Raw genomic sequence first — 18,458 nt, forward strand, 5'->3', positions numbered from 1 at the left:
CAGGTGAGAGAGCAGGGAGGGAGGATTGTCGCTAGTTCATAAACTAATTAGCTAATCCAACACTAATGGTAAATATGTAGTACTTTAATATTTACTCTGCATTTGTTAATTTGCCAGAATGTCACATGTCCGTCGTCCGTGCAGCAGCTGTATCTCTTACTGCTGATTGGCAGCCCGGCCATCAGCCGAGGAAAGCGAAAAAAATTATCCAATTTAAAAGTCAAATGTCATTTTTTGTTTGCCGCCATTGCCATTACATTATGTGAGTTACCTAACAAAGGTGCTACTTCAGCAGCAGATGAGGCAGAGGCGGGCCGGGCGGGGGGCGTTCGGGTCGAGGACGACGACTGCATAAGTCGAGTGGAGCATGACAGAAACAGTGCGACTGGCGGAGAGACATTTCATTTTGCTGGCAATGCCAAAGCAGAGCACAAAAATTGCGTGAATTTCATTTAACGGAGCAACTTTGTCACCAGACGAGAGACAGAAAAAGGCGAAAGGCAAATGGACGACAGGCAGTAGGCAGGAGTGGGCAGGAGTGGGCAGGAGTCGGCAGGAGTAGGCCGTAGGCAGACGCCTACCACGCGAATGCGTTGAGTTTGTTAATGTGTTTGCATAAATTTCAACAGCAACAGGGCTGAGTGAAAACTTGGCTAGCACGGAATAAGCAAAGTATATTTATATACATATATACATGTATGTATATAGTACTTAAGGACATCTGGCTAAACAACAACAGCAGCAGCAACCAGCTGCCAGAGGCATGAAGTGCGTTGCTACGTAGTTTGTTGTCGAAAGTTTTCGTAGCCAAATCCGAGGCAACGTCGCATGACAAGACTTGTATGATTCAATTTGTTTAAACTTGTAGGGGCTCAAAGAGCTTGTCGCCTCGGCGTGCGCCCCGCTGAACATTAATCAGCCTAAACATGGCATATGCATCAGCAGCTATCTATAAGGTGGGTAATTGCCTGAACTTTGATAAGAGTTCAGCTAGTTTACAGATTGCACTCGCCTCTCTTGCCCTCTCTCACTATGTATGTCTGGGTATGTGTGGCTGTCGGTCGACCAACTCAATTCCCGCTGCTTGTTCGAAAAATGTCCACCTGCTGTGTGGAAAGGTTAAGTGCACCAGCTGAACTCCAGCCCTCCGGGCGCTGAAATGTTTGTTTTAGTTGCCTTTGGAACGAGTCGTGCGATAGGATAAGAGGGGGGAGGGAGGGCACGTGTTGGTTTCCCCTTTGTCGCAATTTCGTCGTTTCCCGTAATGCATTAGCGCTGTCAGGCGCCTCATGTCAACGGCGCCGGAAACGTGGCACAAAAGTTGCGGCGCGTGGCAAGAACCGGATATGTTCGGGGTTTTTACAGACAAACATATCAGCTGCGCTGCCAATTGATATTTGCTTTTTGGCATATCGTTTCCATAAAATGCCAAAGGCTTCAACTTTCAATGCTTGACGCAGCTGAAAAACAGCTAGCTGTAGCTAAAGTTTTAGCTGCTCTGTTTTTGTTTTACAGCCACATGAAAGTACTATGAATATAGATTCGTCAAAATCTCAATAGATACGCTGATTTGATTGTGTTGCTGTGAGGCGCAAATATTTATGAATCGCACGAAATTCACAGAGAATAGCTAAATTTAATCAGCGAGCATATGCATTAGGCGCAACTTTCTCTGGCGGTTCAGGAAACTCATTTGCGATAGGAAACACCAGACAAAGCATTGTGCAGAGGGGCGCTAGGATTGGGTGTCAATTTCTCCAGCTTGATCGAATTTTCTTTGCCATTTTCATAGCATAAGCACACACACATGCACACACATGTGTGTGTATATGTATGTATGCATGCATGTATGGCTTGGTATATCCCAAACGTATTTCGTTGAGATTCTGTTGTTTGTGTCGCCTGGGCGCAATTTTTATGGTTCATAAAACCCGAAATTAGAAACTGCCGCTACACACACACACATACACAGTCACACACACATACACAGAGTCACTCCCACACACACACACACACATCCCACTAAAGCGTGAAAATCTGGCAGTCCACAGTGGAAAGCAGCCACGAAGTGGATTTTCTTATTAGTATTACATTTAAATGGCATATAATTTGTTTGCGTCATAATATTTATGTAGCCTGTGTCGCTTCCCGCTTCTGTTTGTTGTGTATATATATTTATGTTCACTTGGCTGCTGCTGTTGTTGTTGTTGTTGCTCTCACGACAACAAGCCGCTGGCAATGCGTATTCGTGGCCGTGGCTTTTGTGCTTTGGCGCTGCTCAAATCCCAAGCGCAAAATCATGATTTTGCCAGCTTAGAAATCGTGTATAATTTGTAAGTGCCTGCACAATGCAGCACAGCAGCACGCGGCGTATACGCAATGTTGCGCTGCAAGCACTTGAAATGGGTGTGAATACGTGCGCGTGTGTGTGTGTGTGCGTGTGTTAAGGCTAAAACAAAAACAATTTCCTATTTATCTTCAGCTTAGATGCCGTTGTTGCGATGCTGGCGTGTGGAAATTTTTAATTGCGGCTTTAACAGGAGCTGCCAAATGGCCTCCGCTTTTGTTGGCCCTTTGCGTGTTGGCTCTGAAGTGCTTGTCATGAAACTGGCCTTTGGCACATAAAAATGCGTTTTCTTTACGCCAGCTCTGCCATTTATTTGCACACACAAAGACAGCGGACGAAGGGGGGAGAGAGGAAGTAAAAGCCAGCACTGTGTATATAGAAACATTTTCAGAATGTCCTTGAGCCAATCTCCTTTGAAGACGCCAAAGAGCAAAATTCGCATAAATCAAGGCAAATATTTTGCTTACTCACATCGAGCGACTCGAAGTCTAATCAGGACTTTCCACGTTTTTTTTTCTCTCTTTGCAGTCTTTCAGTCGATTCGGCAGACAAGTTGCAGCAGCAGACGGTGCAGCAGAAATGAGCTCCATAGCCGCGTCGCCGGTGCCCGCGGCCCAGCGCTGGTCGCAGCCTAGCTGTGGGGGCTGCCAGGTCAACGCATTGGCTGTGGCCCTTCGAATCTAGAGGGGGTAAAGGTGACCAGCTAAAGCCGAACGTGAGATTGAAACGATCTAACAAAGCTAACGATCAACCCTGCTCATCAGCGTCCCACAAATTGCAACGCCTAAAGTCGCTGAGCCGTAAAACGTCCGCCTGCAGTCGCTGACAATGCAGTCGAGAGCCTCTCTTCCGCTGCTGCTGGTGGTGCTGCTGGTGGTGCTGCTGCTGGGGCAGGCAGAGGGCGAGCTGGCCTCCAGTTCTGGACTTGATGCACCACAGCCGGCACGCGGGCGCATCAAAGCGAAAGCGGAAAACATGTCCACGCTGGCATCCAGCACGGGCGAGAGCTTCAACATACGCCACGGCCGTTCCCGGGCGCACATGCTGCACCCCAGCACCAGCAGCAGCAACATGAACAGCACCCGATTGACTCTGGTCAGCGATGTTGGCAAGCCCGCTGCGCCGGCAACGCCAATGCCGCCCACACAGCAGCCGGACGGAGGCGGGGCGCCAGTCACGCATAAAATTCGCAAATTGCACAAAAAGAAAATCAACGAGAGCATACGGAAGAGCGTGGACAAGAGCCTGGGCCTGGTGCGAACGGTCAAGAATCATCGCAGCCTGGCCGAGGCCGAGCACCTCCAGGGGCGGCCCACAGATGTCGATGATGGGGACGAAGAGACGGCGGCGCTTAGTGAGATTATGCAACTGGCTGACGAGATTGATTTGGAAAACTCATTAGAGTCAGCTTATCCGAATGCTGTGGCCGTCGAGCCAACGAGCACGCAGCCGACCACGGAGATTGCAAGGAGTCCAGGTGCTGGGGCAGCAACGGCAACGGCAGCAATGGCAGCGCCAGCAGCTGGCCGGCAATTTGTGCGTGCCAACAGTGATGATGCCAATTATGAGGACAGCGGCGAGAACGATGAGCTGTCAACCACGGAAATGGCAACATTTGCGCCTCGTCAGCCAGCCGCAAATGGAGCGAAGAGCTGGCAGCTGCAACAGACCCGAGTCCTGGGCCGCACCCGACTCCTGCCCGTCAACCAGAGCAACAGCCGGCCATTCGCTCTCAATGTTAATGCGCCCCTGAGCAGTGGAGCGATGGATTACCAACTTGAGGTCGCCGAGTCGCGCAGCGCTGACAATGACGAAAGCGGAGATGGCTACGATGCCGATGATGAGGATGTGGCGCTGGATGAGGCGACAGCTGCGGCCCACGAGGCTGGCAACAGCAGCGTCTACAGCGCTGCCGAGTGGCCGGAAGCGGAGAGCGGGGTGAGGTCCCAGGCCATCACCAGTCAGCAGGATAGAGAGGGTCTGGTTGTCAAGCAAATCAACTTTAATTTGGAGTCCGAGTCCGGATCCGAGTCCGGTCCCGAGTCGGAGGTGGAGTCGGAGACGGAGACGGAGACGGACAGCATGTCCGTGCTAGACACTTCAGAGGTTACCATGGACGACGGCTATCCGCCGGAGGTGCTCATTGACGACAAGACAAAGCCACTGGTTATCGGCGATGTGGAAGGCGATGGCGTGGACTCCAATCAGATAACGGCCGATGTGATAAATGCGCGCGATAGCAAAATTGACTTGGTATCCAAGTTTCTGCAGTATATCGAACAGCAGCATCTGATGGGCTCCAACTGCGTGGCGGGCACATCGCTCAATCTCGGCGAGGGCGTGGTCGACCGCTATGCACAGGATCGATTTCGTGTGGAGGCCGAGGTGGCCGTCAATCGGGCCAACATGCTGACCAGGTGAGTCGCCCAGCCACACGCACTTCACACTCCATTGCCACCACCCCCACCCCTCACGATTATTCACATGGCAAACTTTTCCAATCGAAACTTGGCCAGCGGCAACAGACGTCGCGCTGAACTCTGGCCGGTCTGGCCACGCATATGGCCGGAAAAGCGCCCACATCTGTTCGCTGGCCAGCGAGTCCTGGCAGAGTTGACCTCGTGACAGGAATAAATAGGGGACAGCAGCCAGACACTTGCATATGTCCATACCCAAATACCTCCAACAGCATTTAGCCAGCACTTGGGCCAAATAGTTCTGTCAATAATAGTTGAATAAAGTTAGCGCACAAACTTTCCGAGTGATAATTTAGGTTTGGCAAATAACTAAATACTTTTATTAAATATATAGCAATTGCTTACCACTACGATATTAAAGTTAGCACATTAATCAAATCTTATAGCCGAAATTTGGTATATTGAACTGTCTTTAATATATTCTTAGTGGAATAATTAATTAGATATGATAATAATGGACTTGATGATTTATGCATACAGGGCTGTTCATATTAGACGGACCGATCTGGCAGCCCAACAAGGCTGTATTATTTAATATTATATATATTATATAGGGCTGCCAGATGGGTTCGTCGAATATGGACATCCAAGTATTTTATGTTTACATTTTTCTTTAATATAAAAAATCCATTTAATATTATATACTGATAATTATATATTTAAGTCAATTAACGTAGCAATAACTTATTTCCTATAAGAGCCTAAGCTCCCCTTAAGGTATCATAAATAATATTTCTATTCATCCATCAATGGCAATTATGTCAAATATTATCCAACCATATCATAGCTTGCAATCAAATAAAATTCTGCACCGTAAATTGGAATTTACATTCGACTAATCCTGTAATGCCCGAACTATTCCCTGTATTAGCTATTTATTCCAGTCATGATTTCATTTAGCATATTTAATATATTCCACGCATGATTCCATTTGATGCTTTGCATTCAGACAAAATGTTTTCATCAATACTCAAATTATGCAAATAGCTCAACAACTGCGCAAGTGAGAAAAGAAAATAGTTTGGCTAGCAGCAGGCAGACATGAGCTCATTATATAATTTCCTACATACATTAGATATGATATGATATGGGCTCAATTAACTTACACTCACTTGTCGGTCGGCAACTTGGCTCGAAGTTGTCTGCAGTTTTGATAAAAGTTCAATTACTTAGTGAATGCGAAACTGCGCCAACAACTAAGGCCAAGAAGAACTTGGTCAACCAAGAAAAAGGGAAAAAGAGAATGAAAAAGAAAGTCGAGGGCTTTGATTTACTTTGACAACCGCAACAATGCCGATATTTTTGTTGTTTTCTTTGTGGTTCATAGAAACTCGCAGCTGTCGCTGTGAGCACGCCCAGTTCTTGCCCATTCCAACGTGGAATCGTACGCTCAAGGACATGCCGTAGCTACTGAACTCTGCCGTTCAGCATCGAACATCGAACAGTTCTCTCGAGCCAGCAGCTTGAGCGACATTTGTTCCACTCTCCCTGGTCAGTCGGGCGCAATAAATGCCAAAGTTTTCTTCATGGCGCATATGTGGGCTCCCATGAACGACTGTTGTTGTTGTTGCTGCTGTTGTTGCTGTAGCCACCTGCATGTGACTGGGCTCCTTGCAGGACATTAGACATTGAATATATGTTGCTTTCGGTGAAAAAGCGTTTCGATTTTTTCCCTCTTCGATTTCAGACACTGACCAAACGTAAAGAAAATGTCAGCGAGCGGCGACTCATGTATTCACAGTTCTCTTATTCTCTGCTTTTTCTCTACTTTTTTTGTGGCTCTCCCTTGGCTCCCACATAATTTCCTATCGCAGATAAGAACTTTTTCGTCCAACTTTGTGCGTCGTGCATCGATGCGACGCGTTTGTGCGTCCCGCAGCATTGATTAGAGAGCGCTTAAATCACAGACATTTGTTCACCTACAGTAAAAGTAATTTATTACGAACCAGACGACAAAATGTGCCAGAAAAAAGAAGAAGAAAGAAAACAATTAGACGGCAAGCAACGAATGGCAAATGCTCTATGGCTAGAACAGGTAGCTAAAACAAAGATTGGCCAACTGAAGGCAGCCCCAGGATTTATGACTTCCTTTTCAGCTTCGCCAGATGCAAGCTCGACTCAGTATGAGTTTATAGCTCAATAGAGTTACAATTGACTTGACAGACTTTAAAGGGAAATTGAAAAACCAAACAGAGCAGACAGACGGCAAGAGTAAAGCTGACAAATGCCGCAGGCCAATCGACTTATTAGCTGACAAATCAGTCACACTTGCCCTCAAATAAACAATTAAGCGCACAAACAGCATGACAAATCAAGTGGATCGCGAGCCACAACAATAAAATGCTGGCAATGTGAAATGCCAATAAATTATATTGTATCCAGGGCAGGATCAACATTATTGCACTTAGTGTCATATGCTAGACGTTTGCTTTCATTACGCCGGGCTAAATGTGACGTCGATGTTGCCCTCCGGGAACTGTTGCTGCTCGAGCGCTAAGCTGTCGCTGATTTAGCTAAACTCCCATTTAAGCAGAGTCGAAGCACTCATAATAATCTGGCAGTTATTCATCAATTATTTTAATCAGTTCTCGATAGGTCGCCAACGCAATTTGTTTTCTATGCAAACATAATCAACGACTTCCTGTCGCCCACGCGACGCGGCAGCTAGGGAAATCCGAAGAAAAACACCCCGACAATACCTCAAAAGAAAGGAGCAAAATAAAAACAACAACATCCGCTGCAGACAACGCCAAGTGGGTGTGGCTGTGGGTGGCTCTAAGTGGTGCTCTGAGTTGTGGACCCTTTTAGGTGCGCACACGTACAGACAAACTAATTGAAGTTATTGTTTAGTGATACAATTTGTTGTTGTTGTTGTTGTTGTTGCCATTGGCGTTGGTGTTCGGAGTTTGTGTCTAAGCATTTCCGTTTATTTGTTACGCAAACAAAAACAAAGAAGAACAGTTAAGGAACACACAGCGACAACAACAGCAACAGCAACAACAACAAGAGCCAAAAAGCAGCAAAAGAAAAGCGGCAGGAAAAACAATATCAATTCAAGTTGAAATTACGAGCTTCAATTGTTTTCTTGCCTTGGCCACTTTTTCTTTTAGTTGCCACAAAAGTGTTGCCAGCCAGCCAGCCAGGCTAAGCACACACACACACACACATTTACACGTACACACCTTGTAGAATGAACAAAAAGAGTTGGCAAACTTTTAAGTACTTAAATGTGTTGTCGTCGCTTGAGTTTTAGCTCGAGTGGCGCTGCCCTCTGCATCCGTCGACATCCTGCATAGAACTTGAGCTGAAATTGAGTTTCCGGTTTCTTGTTGTTCGGCAATGGAAATGTTTTTGTTTCTGTTTGCTGCCAGCTCTCTTCGGCTGTTGTTGCCGTCTCCTGCTGCCCTCTGATGTCTCCTGCTGCCCTCTGCTGCTGCTGCTCTGCTGCAAAGTCGCGTCTTCAGTCAGCAATTCGCTGCGATTTTCTGTTTATCTTGAACTTTTCCGATAAAGTGACGCATGCAAATAAATCGGCCGCTGCTTCGCTCGTATTCAATTTGTCGTGCAACATTTGGTTTAAGACTGAGCAGGGCCTGGCGGGGTCGGCTGGGTGGCAATTGTGTTGCCAGGCGCTGTTTGAGCTCGCGTATTTGTTTTCAACACAAATCGAAATCTGCATAAGCGATGTGCAACGGCAAAGGCTGCAGAAGGAATGGCAAATGGCAAATGGCGAATGGAGAACGACGAATGGCGGAGGGCGAATGGAAATAGCAATTGCAGCGACCAATTGCCCGCCCGCGGCAATAAAACGCAACTGAGATGGCGTTGTCGGCGCTGACATGACAACAACAAGGTCGCCGCCACACACAGAGCGCGGCCTGGCCTGATGCTGAGCCCCTTGCGTGCCATTGTCAACATCCTTCAAAGTTTGCCAGCGCAAACAAATAAATATGTAAGTTCATGCAGCCAGAGAATCAGCTACAGCTGTATCAGATACAGATACAGATACAGATACAGATACAGATACAGATACAGATACAGATACAGATACAGATACAGATACAGATACAGATACAGATACAGATACAGATACAGATACAGATACAGATACAGATACAGATACAGATACAGATACAGATACAGATACAGATACAGATACAGATACAGATACAGATACAGATACAGATACAGATACAGATACAGATACAGATACAGATACAGATACAGATACAGATACAGATACAGATACAGATACAGATACAGATACAGATACAGATACAGATACAGATACAGATACAGATACAGATACAGATACAGATACAGATACAGATACAGATACAGATACAGATACAGATACAGATACAGATACAGATACAGATACAGATACAGATACAGATACAGATACAGATACAGATACAGATACAGATACAGATACAGATACAGATACAGATACAGATACAGATACAGATACAGATACAGATACAGATACAGATACAGATACAGATACAGATACAGATACAGATACAGATACAGATACAGATACAGATACAGATTCAGATTCAGATACAGATACAAATGCAGATACATGAATCATGAAACACAACATCCGGCTTTGCTTTGGCCTTTAGTGCCGCTTGATTTGCTATGCGCCACGGGTGGTGCTAATAACGCACCCACCACACCATCTCATATAAACGCATTCGCTCGCTCTGCTGCTGCGGCTCTCGGTTACGAAATGGAAATTGTTTTCATTTCGCACAGTATATACCTAATGTGAATTTCAACTGCTCTGTGCCGCAATTGTACAACTGCAACTGACAGCAGCGTGCGGTGGTGCAGTGGTGCGGTGCCTGCGGTTCTTGCGGCAAAACTGCGCCACCACCGAGCCTTAGGCTAGCCTCACTTATCCAGCGAACTGTGTTTGCCGTTGCTCTTTCCTTTTTTCGCCAGCGACTCTGACTCTGACTTTTCTGACGCTGATGCTGATTCTGATGTTGATGCGGATGTGGATGCTGAGGCTGCTGCTGATGCTGCTGCTGATGCAAATGCAAGTGTAAATGTATTGCCTTTTGTTGCCGCCAGCCAGTCGGCATCCATATCAACATCAACATTTGCTGTCGGCTGCATTCCTTATGCTGTGCTCTGCTGTCATTATGCTATAGTTGCATCACACTTGCTGCAACATGTGTAGCTTAACGGCTTAACAAACTTGTACTGCTGCTCTCCAGCCCTGGCCCACTTGGCGTATGCGTAATATTTAAGTCACACACCACAGCCGTCGCGTTGGCAGGCCTATTTTTACGCAATAAAAACGCGGCTGCCTTTTTGCAGTTAATCCGCAGTCAAGCAGCCAGCAGACCGAGTCCAAAAAGTTTCTCCACTTTGGCCCACATTCACGCACCGCACCCAGTGGGCTCATTATGACCACGCGGCGCCTCGGTGCTGGGGCTGAGCGCTCGGCTGTGGTGCAAAGAAAATCAAAAGAAACTTTTTTGGCCAAAATGCTTGCCAAGTTCGCGTTGTTTTTCGCTTTTTGTTCTTGTTCTTGTGCCGCAGCAATAATAATCATCGGGCGCGAGCACAGAAGTTGGCAACTTGAAAGCAATTAACGGACTAAATCAAAAAAACATTTTTCAAAAAGCCAAACACAAAAGAAATATTAAAGAGGCGTTGTCTAAGGGTGTATGTGCGAGTAATTGTGTGAGTGTGTGTGGAGCTTGTGCTTGCGGCCTGCATCAACATGTCAACAGCAACTGCCTCTGCTTCGGATTCATTTAGTCATTTACTTGGCTCGCTGCCGCAAGGCCGCGCAGCAACCAGCGTCGAGTCAAGCGAAAGCCCTTTGGAGTTGGCCCGCAATTTTTAATTAATTAAGCTTCAATTTCCTGTGCTAATTATAGAAATATATATATGTGTATGTATGTGGGTGACTCGTGAAAGCAAATGCGTAAAAGAAAGGGCTTCAACATCTACGAGGCACGATTAGAAAGAAACTCAGTGCTAGGGGTAATTTGGGTGATGTGTAAAGGCCCAAAGTGCCTCGGTAATTAGATGCTTTTTAAGCATTACTTTCTAGTGAAATCAATACCCAAATCTGCATATGTGAGTGACAATAGAAAGCTGAGCCAGAAAACGCTAAAAGCTTTTCGCGCAGTAATGAAAAAAAAGTAAATAAATAAACAAATTGGGATATGTCATGGGAACACTTTAGGCAGTATAAAATACATATTAATGTATTGAATATCTTATAAAAATAGCCAATGAATGAATTAAAATCATGACATGTAAAAAAATAAATAAATACAAAATTAAAAATTTAATTTTATTTTAAATTATTATAATTATTAATTGTAATACATTTTACTGTAGTAAATAAAGGGGGCAGATTTTAATTAATTTTATATTTATTTTCAAACACTTTTAACAGTCAGATATTCAATAAATTAATTTTAATAAAATATAAAATTTTATAAATGTTTTTAAAATTGCTTTTGGTTAGCTTAAAGAAGAAATGTAAATAATATAATATAATAATCATCAGAAAAAATTAATTCATTTTCATTTTTCATTTTCATTTTTCGTGGACTATTCAAAGTTTGCTTAGCAACTGATAAATTCTTAATATATGCAACAATACCTCGCAAATATTGGCAGCCAATCGCATTCTAATCAGTTGCACTTGATGGACGCACGGCTCGCATTGCCAATTTGATCATTATGGGCTAATTAATATTGATAAGGGCCGTGGAGGGTGCTTGCAATGGGCTAAAATCAACATTTGCCAGGAAGCTGGCCAACAAAAGGCAAAGGCCTAGAACAAAAGCAGGCAAGGTGGACGACTGCCAGCCATTGACAGGTAGGCCACAGCCAGGGCCAGAGCCAGAGCCAGAACCAGAACCAGAGCCAGGGCCAGGGCCAGGGCTAGGCACTTTCAGTATTAACTCCTTGCCCTGATCCTTGCAGGTCAAACATGCGCAACGGCGAGCTTTGAATAATTAAACTAAAACATTTCGCTTTCAATTAAAAAGTCGACATGAAGCGTGCCTGAATCACACACACACACAGACACACATACGCTTGGGTATTGCCCAAGGACACGTTAAAGCATGTCCCTGTCAAAGTTGGAGCATGGAGCGTGGCGAGCGCATGTTTGCCCCGTCTGCGTTTGTATTTGCATGCCGAAAATGGCCTCAGGCTGGCTCAGCTGCTTTTTGTGTGTGCGCTTGCTGATCCGAGGCTGGAAAGGTCCCTTCCAGGTGCCGCAATGTGAATTTAATTTGCCAACTTTGCTTTTAGCGGGCTTCACGCTAATAACTAATTGGTTTTTTGCCAATAAGTAAAGAAGTAATCGAAATAATTGAATGAAATCTGAAACATCAAGCGTGAATACAACAGATTCCTGGCTTGATTTTTGTGCTGATTCCATCAAAAAGGAATCAATATTAAGAGTGTGTGAGAGAGAGAGAGAGAGAGAGATTGTGCGAAAGCCCGGCCTTGGCATCAGCTTTAAAGCAAATTGGCATTTGTAAATTATATACGTTATGTGGGCCCCGGCCGAGTAACGTCAGCTCCTGTGTCAGCTGCTTGTCGGCCTTCTCAAGTCAAGTCAAATAAAAAGCGGCTTAAATGCCAGCCACTGTTCACTTTGTTGTTCTCAGCTCGTTGTTCGCTGTTCTCTGCTCGCTGTTCGGTGTTCGCTGTTCGTTGTTCGCTGTGGGTTGTCGCTCTCCGCCCCTACTTATCCCAGCTTTCACAAGTTTTGTAATATGTATTTCAACTGAGTGTTGAGAAGAGCCCTGGCCCGGACACCATATGCAAAACAAATAAGCAACATGGCCCGCGGCTCATGGCGGCTTAGGCGCCATTTTGACTGTCATAGAGACTCATAATATGAATACACAAGTGGAATCTGTCGGCCTGCGGACTATGTGTTCTCTCTGCTATGTGAGATGTGCTGACAAGCGGATAGCTGATAAGCAGCCCTATTATCTGTATTGCTTCGTTGGCTACTTCTACTGCTGCTGCTGCTGCTACTCCTGCTGCTGCTCCTACTGCTGCTGGTCAATGATTTTTAATTAAATGTCAGCTGCTTTCAAAAGCAGCAACAGCAAACAGGTCATTACAAATTCTGCAAGTCCCAGTGGGTCACATCCTAACGCCCACAAACAGAGAGCGAGAGAGAGAGAGAGAGAGAGAGCTGCACTTGCTGCGTTACCTTCTCAAGAGTGCAAGGCACAACAGCGACAGCTTTGGCACTTTGTCTACCCATCTGCTCGTCTGTCTCTCAGTCTGTCTGCTTAAATACCTGTCTGACTTGACGCACCTGCAGCTTAGTGCTTGTTTTGCCCTTTCAACAGTCGAGTGTCTTTAACACACTTTTCGCACAAAACAGGCTCTGCTGCAGTTGCTTACGACTTGCAACGCCTTCTGAAGAGTTCAAGCAGTCTGCCATAAAAACTTAATCAGAAAGAGAGAGCGAGAGCGCGAGTGAGAGTGAGAGTGGAATAGTTTATCGTGCTGCTGCTGCTCAGTTATTTGTGGACAGCTAATTAAACATTGCAGCTAACGGGCACTCATATGTCGCATCCCTTGCCACAGTCACAGTCGCAGCCACACATCCATTATATACTTAACTCCGTGGCTGTGCTCGAAGCGGGCAAGTGTGGCCGTAAATTATGTGAGAGCGTGAACTGGGATGCCAAAAAGCTGTTCCAGCTTAGTTGCACAGTCAGCATCAGCCACGCCACCATTGCCACCCTCATTATCATCCCCATCATCATCATCATCATCATCATCATCATCATTAGCCAGCCTCAAGTTTTTTGTTGAGCCTGCGAGCGACTTTTCAACTCTGACGCTGGGCCATTCGCAATGACAAAATGTTGCTGACATTTACAAATGAACCTCGCAACAGATCAACTAATTAATGAGCCACGCCCCCAGTTAGCGAGCGTGTCAAAATCACACACACAAATTAGCCAAAGCCACACGCACTGCGCCAATTTTGGTCCGCTCTATTGGAAAACGAAGCGACACAGTTGAGCGGAAAATGTGGCCACAATTGCTAGGAATAGCATATGAAAACAAATAGTTGCCTATGAAAATACATAATATTTTAATTAAAATTGCCAAGCACTTAGAAGAACCTAAATGGAATATAATTAACCTTAATTATCATTTTTTTAATAATATAATTAAAATTATAACTAATATATTTATTTAAATTTAACTCTCCATCAAATCGAATAATATTATTGTAAATAATTTAATAAATTTATTGATACATAAATGATTATGATTATTAATATATTAATAAATATTCGAAATTTAATATAATACTACATATATACATACATATATTCTATGTAAATATATTCTCAAAATAGTTATATAAAAAATATAGAATTTATTGTTCTATGTAATAAAATATATGACATTTAATATGATTTATTAAGTTCATTCAATTTATTAAATTATAACAAATTGAGTTTAGTAATAATAATTTTGTTAGTAATAATAATAGTATAATAAAAATAATATTGATAGATAATAAAACTATATTCTAAATAATTTAAATAAATCCATTCATATTTATTAATTCAATGAATACTATTAAATCGTATTTTATTGTATATATTTATATTAAATAAATTAAAAATAATACTTTAAAGCTTCAACTAAAAGATTCAAGCTGGTAAATAAATTAACATATAATTTATTCAATATAATTATTAAAAATTCATTTTAAAAATAATTTATTTTCAATTCTTACAGTAAAACTATATATATATATATAAGTAATCCATACCCATATTCTGACTTAAAGTTTTCTTGTCAAAATCCCTTAAAGTCCCACACACTAACACACGCACACACACACATAGACACACACCAACACGTAGCTCTTAAGTTAAACATAAGTTTGTCTGCTGGAAAACAAACAACAAGATTTTGCCCTATTCTTAAATGGCCAAAAGGGGCGGAAGGGAGGGGCAGTAGGTTGTTGCGGCCGCAAATAATTATATATTCATATTAATAGAATTTTATTTCGGCCTGGACTTTGGCAATAGCCTTGGCCATTAGACAGTTTTGGTCCAGGTCGAGCAGCGGGAATTGTGGTGCGAGGATGTCGCCTGTGGTTTCTGTTGTTGCCTAACGGAAATGTTATGTTAAAGTGACATTTTAATTAATACCGACCAAGCGACCCGACGCAGAAGCAGACGGAGATGGAGACGGGAGATGGGGTATGGGACGGAAGACGGCAGACGACGTCCATTGGCGACGGGCGGCCCGGGCTTATGGCACTTAAGGCACAATCTTGAACGCAATATTCTCATTTACTTTTACAAACACACACACCGACACACACACATACACATATATATATACAGAGACAGTCACACACCTAGTTGGCAACACCCAGAGAGCCTGATGGCACACAATAGCCGCAGTCGCCGTCGCCGTCGCCGTCGCAGTCGCAGCGCTTGGAGCACTTGAGCACAGCTTGAAGCAGCATAATGCGCTGCGCCTATAAGTGCACTTGTGTTAGAGCCTGGGGCCCAGCCCCGGACCTGGCCGGAACAACAGCGACGGCAATTCGGCAGAGCAGACAGTGGGACAGTGGGACAGTGGGACAGTGGGACTGTAGTGGGTCAGTGGTGGGTTCCGTGGGGCAGTGGGGCAGTGGTGCAGCAAACAAGCGGTTATAAAAATATAAATGACAGCCACGACAAAATGAGAGGCAGCCCGAGCGGGCAAACAATAACAGCAAGCCTTGCAGCAGCCACCCACAGAATCTCAGCTGGAATGCTTTAATCTATGACCTGCCTGAGCACTATATACATATATACATACACTAATACACACATATACGATATTATGTCATGGATTTTTAATGCAATTTTCGCTGAATTGTAACGGGCACGTATAATTTTCCGACATTTTCTCCACTTTCCGTGCAGAATCTTCAAGACGACGGCGCACTCGGTGCAGGAAGATGTCAACTTGCTGCACGCCTCGGTGCTGTCCATGGTGGAGTTCGACGATGATATATTTGCGGCGGGCAATTGCTTCGATTGGAACGAGCATCCAGCTCAGCCGGGACTCTTCTGTCCGTTCGCCTACCGCCTGCCGCCGCCGAATCTGGGCGCCGTGCTGGCCAAGGATCTGGCCATGGAGTACCACTACCTGGGCAACACATCCGAGTGGTTCTTCCTCGCACGCAAGAACGCCGAGCGAGTGATAGCACGCAACGAGCAGTACCTGAAATGTAAGTAGCAGCCCCTGATTTATGCACCCTTTGTGGACTGGGGCGGCACTCCTAGCTTATTTATGCCTCACTGGCAATGGCAATGGCAATAGCAATGGCAACGGTAATGGCAGCGGAGTATACTCGAGTATGGCATTGAATATTTATATTTGCTGCGTGCTTTAATCTGTGACTTCATTAGTCACTGTCCAGACGACATCAGGGACACTTGGCCGAGTCGCCAAGGGAGCCACCAGGCCATAAAAGCGAGCAGCTTCTGCTGCTGCTGCTGCTGCTGCTGCTGCCTAATTGCGATGCCGTTGCTATCCATTTAGAGTCGCATATTTTACTGTCGCTTTATCATTGCCAGTTGGGCAAATTTCTATCATAGCCCGACAATTAAGCAAATAAATAAGAAAGAAAATGCCGGCACTGTCTCAAATTGCTATGTATATATACAATATGAATATATGTTTGTGTGCGTGGGTGTCTGCAGAGGCAGGCCACTTAAAATGTAAATGAATAGCCCAGAAGTCGGCACAGCCTTTCTAATTAGTTGTGATTCCTGAATACGCACCTGGGACCCCAAAGGGAAACAACCGAAAATTGCATGTGTCGCCCGTTGGCAGCTCTTAAATTATGGTCAACTATAGCGGCACTCAATCGAGTGGCTTAAATGAAATAGGCCACGTTTAAGCCCTGGCTCAATAGTGAGTGTTGAATAACGTTTGACATACGTACGGCTCAATCAGTGCATTAAATGCAGTTCACGGTTCGTAATTCGCTTGGATTACATTTAATTAGTCAATCAATCAAACAGTTCAGTTCGTCCATCAATTCTTGCAGTTCACACACTCAACGTCTGGCTGGCTCATGCAGATGGTCTTTGGCCACATACTGATATGCATAATTTTGTAAATTAAAGGTTACGTATACGCCACGTGTCGTGTCGTGTTTGCCATGTCGGCTGCTCATGTTGCATGCAAATTATTTGCCCGTTCGACTGCAGGCAAACAGCAAATACATATATATACATATAGTATACATATATCTACTATGAGTACACATACGTCATACGTCGCGTATGCGCAATTTGTGCACGCGAGCCGCACGCTGTATTACTTAGCCGGGCAGACAGAGTTTTCTAGCTGCCAACATTTAAATAGAGAGAGAGAGAGAGAGAGAGAGAGAGAGAGACAGACAGAGTGAGTGAGTGAAAAGGCAGATAAACGGAATTGAAAACAAACACGCAGCCGCTTAGGCTGCATGACGCCCGCACTGGATACCGCTGCATACTAATGCCACGTTTGGCAGTGGCCACCACAAATTGCAGCCAGCTTGGGGGCAGGCAAACAAAAGCCGGCTAACGCCGGGCCTATTTGCCGCAGATAAAAATTCATTTGTTCGTTCTTTCATCGGCTCGTTTGTTTGCTTGCTTGCCGTCGTCACGGGGGTAATTGGAAAAAAACAAACACTCGTTGAAATATTATTTGTAGTCCAAATATTAGGCCAAAACCCCATTCAGCGTGTCGTCTATGTATTAGAGGCCCTCAAGCCCCTATGACCGCATGCCCCCGCGCCGCTGTCGATGCCCTGCCGTGCCTGATGGCGGGGAAAAAGCATTTCTGGCATCACGACGAGGCTTCACGAAATATATTTAAATTGAAGCAGCAAGTATTGCGAGTTTGTAGTAAATTCATGTGATAAGCGCTTCTGGTTAGCATGAATATGTGATGTTTGCATAAGAAGTAGAATTTAATATAGGGTAAGCTAATAGAAGCGAGAGATAAATAGTTAGAGGACGTAAGTTGTTTCTAGTTTGCGCTTGAAGCAGTCATCTTATGTATATGATATACATATATGAAATAATATATGAAATTTACAATCATCCTCAATATACAAAAATATCGAGGACTTTATATATAGAGATAAGTCATGTTTAGAGGAAAAGAGGTGTTTAGATATGAGAGGAATATTCCTATTGGATAGCAGATTTAAATAGAGGGCGTCTTTGGAGCGCCATTGACTTGTCTGACTCTTCAGTAACACTGACTGCTATAGCTAAATGCACATTTAATAATAGCTATTTACGCTCAGCTTGCTAAAGCAACCGAAGAAATTATATATTCGATCGGTCTCGTTGTGAGCGAGAGACTTCGGCTTTACTAGTTTATATTCTCCCTCAGTTAAACTATTTGTGTAATGCTTTTTTCACGAACAACATAATGAGAGTTAGAGAGTGAGCAAATAAATCAAGGGCTCAATGCAAACGATGCTGACACTCACATACACATGCACATACTCACTACGCCTTCGCATATATACCAATGCATACAAAATTACTTTTAGCTGAGCCTCAGCCCAACTTTGGGTGCAAGCAGAGCGA

General features: G+C 44.4%; 2 protein-coding genes across 3 annotated transcripts in view; one reads left to right on the forward strand and one right to left on the reverse strand.

Moving 5' to 3' along the window:
* LOC108655111 (odorant receptor 59b) overlaps positions 1-18,458 on the reverse strand; it is an 82,749-nt gene that overhangs the window by 58,684 nt on the left and 5,607 nt on the right. The window lies entirely within an intron of this gene.
* The window catches only part of LOC108655110 (uncharacterized), a 45,187-nt gene continuing 29,611 nt past the window's right edge, over positions 2,883-18,458 (forward strand). For both annotated transcript variants that reach the window (XM_089260747.1, XM_018106823.3), the window contains exons 1-2: positions 2,883-4,764; positions 15,786-16,093. In XM_089260747.1, the coding sequence (XP_089116873.1) occupies positions 3,176-4,764; positions 15,786-16,093 (1,897 nt within the window). In that variant the 5' untranslated portion in view covers positions 2,883-3,175. The remainder of the gene's footprint in view (positions 4,765-15,785; positions 16,094-18,458) is intronic.

The sequence above is a fragment of the Drosophila navojoa genome, chromosome 5 (genome assembly GCF_054131105.1).
Source record: "Drosophila navojoa isolate 15081-1374.11 chromosome 5, UAZ_NAV_1.0, whole genome shotgun sequence".
Taxonomy (NCBI): domain Eukaryota; kingdom Metazoa; phylum Arthropoda; class Insecta; order Diptera; family Drosophilidae; genus Drosophila; species Drosophila navojoa.